Source organism: Triticum aestivum, chromosome 4D, assembly GCF_018294505.1.
Source record: "Triticum aestivum cultivar Chinese Spring chromosome 4D, IWGSC CS RefSeq v2.1, whole genome shotgun sequence".
Classification (NCBI taxonomy): Eukaryota; Viridiplantae; Streptophyta; class Magnoliopsida; order Poales; family Poaceae; genus Triticum; species Triticum aestivum.
The window spans coordinates 355891205-355903858 of NC_057805.1; the positions used below are offsets into that span (position 1 = coordinate 355891205).

Sequence of the window (12654 nt, forward strand, 5' to 3'; positions counted from 1 at the left end):
TTCTGGCAGCCTCCACCTTGCAGCATATAGAAGAGAGTAGATGGTAAGTTCACCAAGTAGCATCGCATAGCATAATCCTACCCGGCGATCCCCTCCTCGTCGCCCTGTTAGAGAGTGATCACCGAGTTGTATCTGGCACTTGGAAGGGTGTGTTTTATTAAGTATCCGGTTCTAGTTGTCATAAGGTCAAGGTACAACTCCAAGTCGTCCTGTTACCGAAGATCACGGCTATTCGAATAGATAAACTTCCCTGCAGGGGTGCACCACATTACCCGACACGCTCGATCCCTCTGGCCAGGCACACTTTCCTGGGTCATGTACGGCCTCGGGAGATCAACACGTCGCAGCCCCACCTAGGCTCAACAGAGAGGTCAGCACGCCGGTCTAAATCCTATGCGCGCAGGGGTCTGGGCCCATCGCCCATTGCACACCTGCACGTTGCGTACGCGGCCGGTGAGCAGACCTAGCCTCCCTTATACATGAGAAGGCGTTCCAGTCCAACCCGGCGCGCGCCGCTCAGTCGCTGACGTCAAAAAGAGCTTCGGGTGATACCACGACGCTGGTTGCCCATATCTTGTCCCACGTGACGGTTAATGCGTATAAGGTCAACGACCCAACTCAGATCAAATACCAAGATCTCGTTAAGCGTGTTATTTTGAAGTAACCGCGGACGCCAACCAGGGCCGGGCCCACCTCTCTCCTAGGTGGTCTCAACCTGCCCTGTCGCTCCGCCACAAAGTAACAGTCGGGAGCCGTCGGGAACCCAGGCCCACCTCTACCGGGATGGAGCCACCTGCCCCTTCAGCCCCCATCTCAAAACAGTATCATAAGTAATGTAACAGTACAAAGTATATAGCATATGCCCGTGATCACCTCCCGAAGTGATCACGGCCCAATAGTATAGCATGGCAGACGGACAAGAATGTAGGGCCACTGACGGAATACTAGCATCCTATACTAAGCATTTAGGATTGCAGGTAAGGGTAACAACTATAGCAACAACGACAGGCTATGCAGCAGAATAGGATTAAGCGAAAGCAGTAACATGCTACACTACTCTAATGCAAGCAGTAGAGAGAAGGAATAGGCGATATCTGGTGATCAAAGGGGGGGGCTTGCCTGGAAGCTCAGCCGAGAAGGAGGGGTCGTCAACACCGTAGTCGTACTGGGTAGCAGCGGCGTCGGTCTCGGTGTCTAACGAGAGAAGAGGGGGAAGAAACAATAAACATAATGCAAACATATGCATATCAATGCATGTCAAGACAAGTAACGGTGCCAGGCACGCCCTAACGCGGTAGGAGGTGATACCGACGAAGGGGGAAAACATCCGGGAAAGTGTTCCCGGTGTTTCGTGTTTTCGGAGAGATGAACCGGAGGAGGAAAGTTGCGAGCTCGATATGCTAGGGATGTGTGGCGGACGAACAGGCTGCGTATCCGGATTCGTCTCGTCGTTCTGAGCAACTTTCATGTACAAAGTATTTTCATCCGAGCTACGGATTATTTTATATTAATTTTAAAATATTTAAATCATTTTTAGCATTTATTTAATTATTTTAATTAAACATTATGCAGAATAGTGCTTGCTGACATCATCATGACATCAGCAGTCAACAGGGCGTTGACTGAGTCAATCTGACGTGTGGGCCCCAGCTGTCATCGACTGTTAACTAACCTAACAGATTAATTAACTAAACTTAGTCATTAGGTTAATCTAATCAAGATTAATTAAGTTAACTAATTCTTTAATTAATTAATATTTTAATTATTTATTTATCTATTATATTTTTTATTAAATCTTTTTTTAAATTTTCGTTCTGGGCGTGGGCCTCGTTGGTCATTTGGCCAGGAGGCCATAGCGAGCGACGGGCAGCGGATACGGGCTTCGGGCGGAGCCGGGCGACGAGCGCCTGCCCGCCCGGCAGGGCGCTACGGGGCAGCAGGCGAAAGGGGGGGGTGCGCGGCCTGGCGTCGGCAGCCGTGGAGGTGGCCGCGACCGAGGCAGGCGGCTGGGGCGCGCGCTAGCCTAGCGCGGGCACGGCTGGGCGAAGCCGGCGCGGCCAGGGCATGTAGCGAGTGAGGGAGCGGGGCGGGGCGCCAGCTGCAGTGGCCGCGGCAGCAGCAACATCAGCGCACAATAGGGGGGGCAGTAGCGGCAGGTAGACGCGGGTGCAGCGGGCAGGGGCCAGGGAGCGGAGCTCCAAGCGCGGCGGTGCTGCAGACGGGAGCGGAGCAGGCGCGTAGCAGTGGGGTAGCGGCGCGGGAGGCGAGCGGCGTGCGGACGGCGTTGACAGCGAAGCGAGGCTGGCGCGCGGGTAACGCGCGGGTGCGCGCGTGCTCACCGCGAGCACGAGCACCGGGCGGCGCATGCACGACTGCGAGACGGCGCGAGGAGCAAAGAGGAAGAGAGGCCGGGGGCCTCACCGCGGATCCGTAGGGTCAAGGCAGCGGGGCTCGGGGAGGTCGACAGGGACGACGCGTGGGCGGGAGGCAGGCCGGCGGGGAGGACGGGGACGCGTCGACGACGGAGAGGCGAGCGGCGTGGTTCCGGCGACGGGATCCGGGGATGCACGGCGTCGGGCGTGCGGCGAGGGGCGCCGTTGCCCTGGGTCGCTGGTCGGGGAGGAGGTGAGGATGGGGCGGCGTCGGTGCGGCGGCGGGGCAGCACCGGGCCGTCGAGCCCGAGCCCGATTGGATCGGGGGAGAGGGAGAGTGGAGGAAAGTGGGTGCGTGGGTTAGGGTTTGCGGGGGGTGAGGGGATATGGGAGCGCCGGCTGGGCTTGCCGGTAGCTGGGCCGGTGGCCTACTAGGCCGAAGCCTAGTGGGGGGGTTCTCTTTTCCTTTTTGTTTGTTTGTTTGTTTTGTTTCGTTTTACTTTTCTTTTTATTTATTGCTTTGTTGTTTCCATCCACTATAATATATCTAGGCATTTTATAAAAATGTGTTTATTGCACTATATTTACATATGCAAAATATGGCACTTCCCGAACATTTTTGTTTTAACTTTTGAAATTTTTTATTGTTGACATTAATTTGAATTTGAATTTTGAAATGGTTTCGAAACATCGCGAGGTTGACGTGGCATCATTTGCGTGGGATTACTGTAGCTTAATTATCCGGGCGTCACAAGGATGCTAACCAGCGATGGACACCTGCTGTAACCAATCACGGTGACGCCACGACATGCCGCCGGCGACGAGGTTTTTGCTGCAACTGTTGGACGTACATTGACGATTGCTACAACCATTCATGGCGACGCCAAGACCCGCGGCGATTTTTTTGCTGCAGCCGGTGTTGATTTTTGCTACTACTGTCGTTGACGATTGCTACAACCATTCACAAGGACACCGACGGCGGTGACACTTTGCTTCAACCAGTGTCGTTTTTTGCTACTACCGGTGTTGACAATTGCTACAACTGTTCACGAGGACACCGACGGAGGCGACATCAACGACAGCCTTTTTGCTGCAACTAGTGTCGATTTTTGCTACTACCGGTCTTGACGATTGCTACAACCGTTCAAGAAAACACCGACAGCGGCAACGGCGTTTTGCTGCAACGACGGCCGTTTGGAGTGGCGCAGCAAGCCGTAGTGCTGCAAGCAGCCGGTGACGGGGACGTGCGCTGTAGTTGTTACTACGGCGCGGAGCAGGGGGCAACAAGCTGGAGGGGCACGAGGCATTTTGCTGCAACGGCGACCTTTGGAGTGACGGGGCGAGCCGCAGTGCTGCAAGCAGCCGGCAAAGGGGACGTGCGCCGTAGTTGCTACGAGCGCATGAGCACCGAGGGGCAGCGAGTTGGAGAGGCGTGAGAGGATTTTTTGCTGTTTGGTGGTCGTAGGAAGAAGAGATAGAGGATGGGGGTTGCGTGGCTGGAGGTTGAAGACGAGATCCAATGGTTATTATTGGGGCAAATCATGCGGCGGGCAATGGACCGGTCGAACCTGGCGCCGGTCGACCGGCGCCTATAAGCGCCCATATGTTTATCAGATGACTTGATCATGCTAACTACTGCCTTACTAAAACAGCGTCACTTATTTCCAAACGGAGGGAGTAGCACTTTAATCAGCTGGTCACTCAATGGCGTTGCCTCTGAGACACTGTGTATAGCTGATGATGATTCTTCCATAAAGTGAAGACCAAATCAAGAGAATCCGACCTGAAACGTGTTCAGAAGAAGGTAAGGTAAACATTACCGTCCCAGGTTATTAATTCAAAATTCAGAAAACTAAGAATGGGTTATGGCACTGAGAGAGAGATGCAGCCACAATCCTATTAAATAAAAAATAGGAAGTGGGGAATGTAAGAAATTTATAATGCTTAGACCGTATTATTGAAAGAAAAAAAAATGGCCGCATCTCAGAAGATAGTTAAGGACCTAAACTTTGCCTAGAGACATGGAATATAACAAATATTCTTGAAGCTGCAAGGATCTCTTCAAAACAAGGGAAAAGCTTCCTGTCAGCCGGCTGATTACGCCTGTGGGCCGACCGCTTCGGCTGCTTGACGCATGTCCCCGTGAGTCACACATCGTTGCTGAACCTTATCTCCTCAGGCGTCTGTCTCCAGGAAATCTATCTCGTCGATCTTCTCTCTCAGCAACCAATTACTTGTTTCTTAGCAGTTGATCTTCACTTTCTCCCTCCCGACTCCCATCTAGAGCCGCCACCACTCAGCCACGCAACAGATGCGCGCACGATCTCCGCCGCGCCAGAGGACACCGCCACCGGCCCCCTTTCTCCTTCCGTCCTCCTCTCTCCGTCCTCCTCTCTCCCCCAAACGATCTCCCATGGCACTCCGCTGCGAGCCCCTTTCCCCTTCCCTCCTCTCTCTCCTTATGCACCTCTCTCTCCACCCATGGCCCTCATTCTGATTCTCTTCTCAGGTGTTTTTCTGCAACAAGCTCTTTGTTGAAAAAAAACTACAACAAGAGCTCCTTTGCAAAAAAAATCTGTAACAATACCTTTGTTGCAAAAAATATATGCAACAAGATTGATTTCTGTTGCAATTTTTTTTGCAACAGGACCTCTGTTGCAAAGCTTTTCTGCAACTGGACCTCTGTTGTAAAATTTCTGTAACAAGACCTGTGTTGCAATGGTGAAGGTGTCACTCGGCCGTTCGATGCGTCAGATCTGACAGCTCGCAACCCGGCCGATCTTTTAAAAAGATCAGCCGGCGGACGCGTAGCACGCCCTTTAAAACAAGGACCTTAAAGGGACTATAAATGATTCAAATCCTTGAAGATTGCTTGCACAGCTGTCTTGGGAGCTTCAGCATTCAACCCATAAATCTCTAGAGAAATACCGCATATCCAAACAGGCCCTTAGTGTGTTTCCTATGATTTTATACGTATGATTGAGCAATCCATAGGAATATTTCCTAACTCCTAAGGATTTCTTTGCACTATATTTTACAGGACACTTTCCATTGACTCCAACCTCTTGGAAAGATCCTATCATATGGTGTAAACCAAAAGCCTTTGGTGCAAATTCATGAGGTATACGATCCTATATGATTCAAGATGACATGACACTAACATGTACCTTTAACTATTGTTGCATTTCAGAATTCTGTGAATCAAAGAGGCACTACTTAAACAGATTACAGAGCTAAATGCGTATAGGTTGATGAGCTTCATTAGATTTGACAGTTGGAAATTCTTAAACTAGAGAAAATTTGTCAAAATGCACATAAGAAGCTTCCATGATACCTTTGAACGACAACAGTTCAAAATCTGCAACAGATAACTTCTATAAAATGAAAATCTTGCCGAATTTCAATTCATGAATTCACCATACCTGTCTAGCTTCTCATTGGTGATATTTCAATCTTAGTTGTTGGTAACCCAATAGCACGGTCAACTAAACCCACTTTAAGCAAGGGCTGATAAGCATAGCAATCACATCTTGATCATCGATGACAGTTGATATGAAGTCAATGCTCTGCACCCAGTAACTCACATAAGAAACCGCCAAACAGGTGAACATATGCAAATGTAAAGGATGGAAAATTTTCAGCTGGACAATAGTATAATAAGATGAAAGTAGTTGTGATAGTTCAGCTGGGCTGACAATTTCAACCGAATCATATTACACATAACAACATGCAACAATAGTTTTACAGTATGATTGTAGAAAAATAAAGGAAAAAGACGCGGTGTTCTGGCTCTCGGGTGCATCTGCACCCGAGGTGATCAATAAATTCGTTTAAAATAGTAAAAGAATTCAAAAAAATCTGATTTTTTTTGTGATGCTAGATGCTCATGTGCATGAAGCTCGTGCCAAATTTTGTAGAGTTTGGACATTTCAGTGGCTCTCAGCAAAAAAAGACAAATTTTAGGGTAGTAAGAAAGTTTACTGTTCACATGTTGTTTTGACCGATTTTTTCTTTTTTGCTATGAACTCCTCAGATGTTCAAACAAGCTGAAATTTGGCACGAACATCACGCGTTGTAACATCTTCCATCTAAAAAAATTCAGTGCAGACGAGCCTGAGCACGAATTGAATATCCAGAAAATAAAAGTTATTGTAGATGATAAGCAAATACTCCCTCCGTCCCATAATATATGACGTTATTACATCCAGTATGCTCGGGAGTAGATGCTAGTACAAAGACCATTAGGCCTCTGCAGCTAAAATTTTGATAAAATTGCTAAGAGAACCAAGCAATTGCCATGAAAAAAAATTGGACCTCACTCTGACCAAGGATAATTCTAACATTGTTTGGATAACCTGGATATGGTAGCAATGAATAAGATTGGACCATACAACTAAGTGTTTGGGAAGATGAAACAGTCAATAGAAATTATTCAAGTCAGGATACGGTAAACTGGTAAAAGAGTTGAGCAGACAAACCCAACTCATATGCCTAACCATCATGTATAGAAGAATGAGTAAGATGATTAAGACAATTTTTGTTACACAAGCCCTACAAAAGAAACATAACGTTTCCATATATGTCAAAATTTAAATTTAATTTTAGAAGAACAGAGATCACTGAAGTTGTGAGGACCAACTCTATGGATTAGTAACAAGTTGCATATACAAATTCAGTACAATACCTTTTCAAGTAATGTAGAATTGTCTGTGTTCCCAACTATCCACAGAATACTTGATAGAATATTTTTTTGAATGGTCACCGGGGGGGAGAGATTCCTCACCTGAATATATTGCTCAAAAAGCTGGCAAAGCCAAGAGTCACCCCTTAAGCTTTGGCTGATCCAGTTTATAAGGGAAACCGGATCAAAAACCTAAACAAGTTGACCCCGTTTATGAGGAAAACCGGGCCGAAAACCGTACAGGTAACACAGTTACAGAAGATGAGAAAGAAAGAAAAAAATTAAAGACACCCGAGACATGTCACGACCTAGCTAGCAGACCGAAGGACCATCACCATGAGAGACACAAGTAGATGTGGGGTGCCATCGAGGGATCACAATACCAAGACTTTGCAAGCAACCTAACGCACCGCACCGGCGTGCGTACCAAGCCCCACGGCGCAACACAGGAGCATCCACAATCAACGAGTGCCACAGCTGGACACGAACCTTGACCGGGAGCTCCGCCACAGGAATTCGGAACGATTAGCAAGTTGGGGAGGCATCTTACGTCGTCGTTGAGCAAAGATGAACCGAGACAACACCAAGAGCATGAAGCTCGCCGCAACACAATGGCATCCATGGAAGGGTCTTGAGCATGCACAGCAACATGGACGACACACCAGACGATGGGCAGGGGCGGATGAAAGGCAGCGAAGGGCTCGGCGAAGAGGCGAAGTCGAATGTGGTACGAGGTGGATGGGAGGCGATGAGAGAATTGAAGCAAACTCGAGAGGTCAAACAGAGGGCAAAGGAATTCACCATACGGACATGAAGGGGATGCAGACCGCGCCATCAACATGGAGGAGCGGCGTGAGTGCGCCGCCGCGGTCGTGGCCGGACGAACCGGTAGAGATTTCTCCCCATCCCCAAGTCCAACGAGAAGGAGGAGGAGGCAGAACAGCGCCACCATGGTGGGACGCGGCGCCCGCAGGCGTCACCGCTGGCAGCCGGCGGCCGCCGGCACGGATTTCTCCATGCATACCCTCCACCACCACCACACCCAAACTCCGACTGACCGGACATAGAGGATTCAATCCGACAGCCTGAGAAAGGGGCACCCCCAGACGAGCAGATCCGCGACGAAAAGGGCAGCGTCGGCCGGATCTGACGAGCAGCACGGGAGCAACCCCCCATCGACGGCGACGAGCTGTGTGAGCAGCAGCCACCGACGGAGGGCCAGCACGCGCCGGCCGGCGGGCACTGGCGGCTCCGGGAAGGAAGATTTGGGAGGCGGATTTTGGATCTTGGGAGGAGGCTGATGTCGCGGGCGAAGAGCAGAGCATGGCCTTGCCGCCGCGGGACCGGCCCGACGGCCTCCTCCGGCGCCGGCGATGTGGGGGGCCGCCTCGATCTGGCGATGGTGGATGCGGAGGGGAGTACCGGACGGTGAGGCAGGGGTTGGCATGGGTGCTTCGTGCGTGGTGACAGGGGCCGGCGGGGAAGCAGCGGACGGGTGAGGCCTAGGCGGCGGCGCCCCGGTGGATCGAAAGACGACAGGTTGCCTGGACCGAGCCCCGATGGATCTTGCGGTGGTGGCTTGGATTGAAGTGGGAGAGGTCGCCGCCCGGTTTCTGGAGCCGGCCTTCGCCGCCGCCGGCGCCACGCCGGCAGCAGAGTGGTGGAGGTGGATCTGGCGGCTAGGGTTGGGGTCGACCTACGGAGCGACACGGGAGCGGGGAGCCGCCACTTGATAGAATTTCATCAGGTAAAAGAGCTCGAGCACAAGAAACAGATGCATTGGTCCGAAGAATGGCAGCCAACAACCTTTCTATGAAATTTAGCAACAATACTCATTCCAACTATCTCGGGATGTAAGATTTTTTTTTACAGACAGCAACACAGGTCGAAATAAACAAAAAAGAACACTATAACTTCTCAGTTCTCATTGTCTGCAACTCAGAACAATTAGAAAGCAGCTTTCCAAGTTTTGACCATCGACTAACAGAGGAAAAAAAATCTTAATTTACTTGGTTCTTATCCCCTACTAATATAACCTACTTTAAACACAGTTGAAAATTGTGGGCATTTGATAGTTATGTGGTAAAATTGAATGGGCAAGTTGTCTGACCAATACAAAGTGCACAAATTAATAAAGAACATCAATAATATATCAACATGGTAATCATGTACGTGCTGAGCTAAACTTCCAACATCTATTTCACATGACAAATGTTTACTTTCACGGGATATCTTGCAATGCTAGAATAATAAACAGCTTGCGGTCGATAATAAATAATGAAGAAATTGGTTCTAAAAATAATAATACCCAGCCCGAATGTTTCAGAAAGGCATTTGACATCATCTAGAAACAATTGCTCCACAGTCCACACTAGTTGCAATTAAACCTCTCGTAAAGCGATTGTAGCAACTAGAGATTCATGACAAGTTAAGTTGAGCAACCAGACATTCAATCAAAGATAAATAAATGTGAAATAACTGCAGATAACCAAGTATACTGTCTTCTAGTACTAAATAATCATGTTTCAATATCAACTTAAACATAAGATGGGGCAATGTATATATGCCCGAACGAAAAACTGCAGAACGATAATAGAATCCACCGTACAATGAGAGACACATTATTCAAGCAGAATAGTAGGCGATCTAAATCTATCATTTAGTCGACCTCCTCAATCTTGGGCCCTGGGCCGCTGCTGCCGCCTGCGGCACTGGCCGGAGCATCCTCATCCATGCCACCAGGCATTTCAGCGCCGGCACCCTGGTACATCTTGGCGATGATGGGGTTGCAAATGCCCTCCAGCTCTTTCATCTTGTCATCAAACTCTTCAGCCTCGGCAAGCTGGTTGTTGTCGAGCCAGGTGATGGCACCATCAATAGTATCCTCGATCTTCTTCTTGTCGGCCTCTGGGAGCTTGGAGGCGATCTTATCATCCTTGATGGTGTTACGCATGTTGTAAGCGTAGTTCTCCAGGGCGTTCTTGGAGTCCACCTTCTTCTTGTGCTCCTCGTCCTCAGCCTTGTACTTCTCGGCCTCCTGCACCATCTTCTCGATGTCCTCCTTGCTCAGCCGCCCCTTGTCGTTGGTAATTGTGATCTTGTTCTTCTGCCCGGTGGTCTTGTCCTCCGCAGAGACGTTCAGGATACCATTGGCATCAATGTCAAAGCACACGGTGATCTGGGGGACACCCCTGGGCGCCGGTGGGATCCCGGAGAGCTCGAACTTGCCGAGCAGGTTGTTGTCCTTGGTCCTCGCCCTCTCGCCCTCATATACCTGGATGAGCACGCCGGGCTGGTTGTCAGAGTAGGTGGAGAAGACCTGCTCCTTCTTGGTGGGGATTGTCGTGTTCCTTGGGATCAGCACGGTCATGACACCTCCGGCCGTCTCCAGGCCCTGCGAGAGCGGTGTGACGTCAAGCAGGAGCAAGTCCTGCACCTTCTCGTTGCCCTCGCCAGTGAGGATGGCAGCCTGAACGGCAGCTCCGTACGCGACGGCCTCGTCAGGGTTGATGCTCTTGCAGAGCTCCTTCCCGTTAAAGAAGTCCTGGAGGAGCTGCTGCACCCGGGGGATACGTGTGGATCCTCCGACGAGGACAACGTCGTGCACGGTGCTCTTGTCCATCTTGGCGTCCCGGAGGCACTTCTCAACGGGCTCCATGCACTTGCGGAAGAGGTCCATGTTGAGCTCCTCGAACCGGGCGCGGGTGATGGTAGTGTAGAAGTCGATGCCCTCGAAGAGGGAATCGATCTCGATGGTGGTCTGGGCGGTGGAGGAGAGTGTCCTCTTCGCCCTCTCGCACGCTGTCCTGAGCCGCCGGAGCGCCCTCGGGTTGCCGCTGATGTCCTTCTTGTTCTTCCTCTTGAATTCCTGCACGAAGTGGTTGACCATCCGGTTGTCGAAGTCCTCGCCTCCCAGGTGGGTGTCTCCGGCAGTGGCCTTGACCTCGAAGATACCCTCCTCAATGGTGAGGAGGGAGACATCGAAGGTACCGCCGCCGAGATCAAAGATGAGCACGTTCTTCTCGCCGACGCTGGTGGACTTCTTGTCGAGACCATAGGCGATGGCGGCGGCGGTAGGCTCGTTGATGATCCGCATGACGTTGAGGCCAGAGATGACGCCTGCATCCTTGGTGGCCTGGCGCTGGGAGTCGTTGAAGTAGGCAGGGACGGTGACGACTGCGTTCTTGATGGTTGTACCGAGGTAGGCCTCGGCCGTCTCCTTCATCTTGTTGAGCACCATGGAGGAGATCTCCTCGGCCGAGAACTGCTTGTCCTCGCCTCTGTACTGTACCCCGATCATCGGCTTGTCAGCGGGACCGGGGATCACCTTGAACGGCCACAGCTTGGCGTCGCTCTGGACCGACGAGTCCGAGAAACGCCGGCCGATGAGCCGCTTCGCATCTGCAAGCAAACAGGACACGGGCTCGTTTAGATCTGTGCCACACGGATCTCGATCTGCCAACGACATGAAAACAGAGGACTAGAGCAGATCAGAGCATAACAGAGGGATGTGCTTACCGAAGACGGTGTTGATCGGGTTCATGGCGACCTGGTTCTTCGCGGCGTCGCCGATGAGCCGCTCGGTGTCGGTGAAGGCGACATAGGACGGCGTGGTGCGGTTGCCCTGGTCGTTGGCGATGATCTCCACACGGTCATGCTGCCAGACGCCGACGCAGGAGTAGGTCGTGCCGAGATCGATGCCGATCGCCGGCCCGTCTCCTTTTCCGGCCATGATCTCGTCGACTTGTCGAGCGGAAAAAACAACCTCGAAGGGAATTGCGGGATTGGTTGGATTTTGGAGCGGAGCACGCGGGTAAGGGAGGGAGAATAGGTGGTGTACGAGGCAGAGAGGCGATACGGGGTTGGATTTAAAAGGCTGTGGTGCCGCGGCCACGGATGGGTTCTAGAATGTTCCTCGGATGGCCGCGGCCGTCGGATGCGATCTGGACGGACAGGAGGAAACCGCGGCGTCGTCGCGGGAGTGGGGACGGGCGAGTCGTGGCGGGGTTGGACTCGACTCCAGGTGTGGGGTTTGGGTTCTGGAGAGCGCGGGAAGGTTCTGGAGACTGGCAGGTGGAGACATTCTTACCTTTTGTTCCAGACTTGTGGCCTCCGGTTGGAAGCCATCGACTGGTTCGTGGCTACAACGGGGTGTACAGGTTTCCATGCCGTTTGAGACGCCGGAGGAGCCGCCAATTTTGACCTGGATTCTCTACGCAGGTTGGGGTGAAGGCCTTATTTATCACTCCTACTAGATGACTCCTTTTGTTATTGGCGTAAAGACTAATTGCACCCAAGAAATGGAGCGACTACTGCAACTAAAAATTTAGGAGAACTACATGTGAATGATGTTTCTCGTGAATTGTCTGTAAATTATTATGTTTGTTTTTCGTTTGTATTTACCTTGTATATTTACTAACGACTCACGACAAACAACGACAATCTTTGCCCATGTCCTTCGATCGGCAAGGGCAACAGGCAACCCCAACAAATGGGTCGATAGAAAGGCCAATCGGTGAAACTATGCGAGATGGCTCTAGGGTTAGGTAACCCTGGCGACACCATGGCGGCGGCTGCGCCGCCGCCCTTGTCCGGCGTGGC

The 12654-nt window shown here is 51.1% G+C and overlaps 1 protein-coding gene across 1 annotated transcript; it reads right to left on the reverse strand.

The window, feature by feature from the left end:
• Nucleotides 1-9538: 9538 nt before the first annotated feature.
• On the reverse strand, nucleotides 9539-11901 carry LOC123097895 (heat shock cognate 70 kDa protein 2). The gene is made up of 2 exons (XM_044519742.1): nucleotides 11572-11901; nucleotides 9539-11454 (listed from the first exon to the last, which is right to left on the reverse strand). The coding sequence occupies exons 1-2, from the start codon at nucleotides 11783-11785 to the stop codon at nucleotides 9713-9715; spliced, it is 1956 nt and encodes a 651-aa protein (XP_044375677.1). The 5' UTR covers nucleotides 11786-11901; the 3' UTR covers nucleotides 9539-9712.
• Nucleotides 11902-12654: the final 753 nt, after the last annotated feature.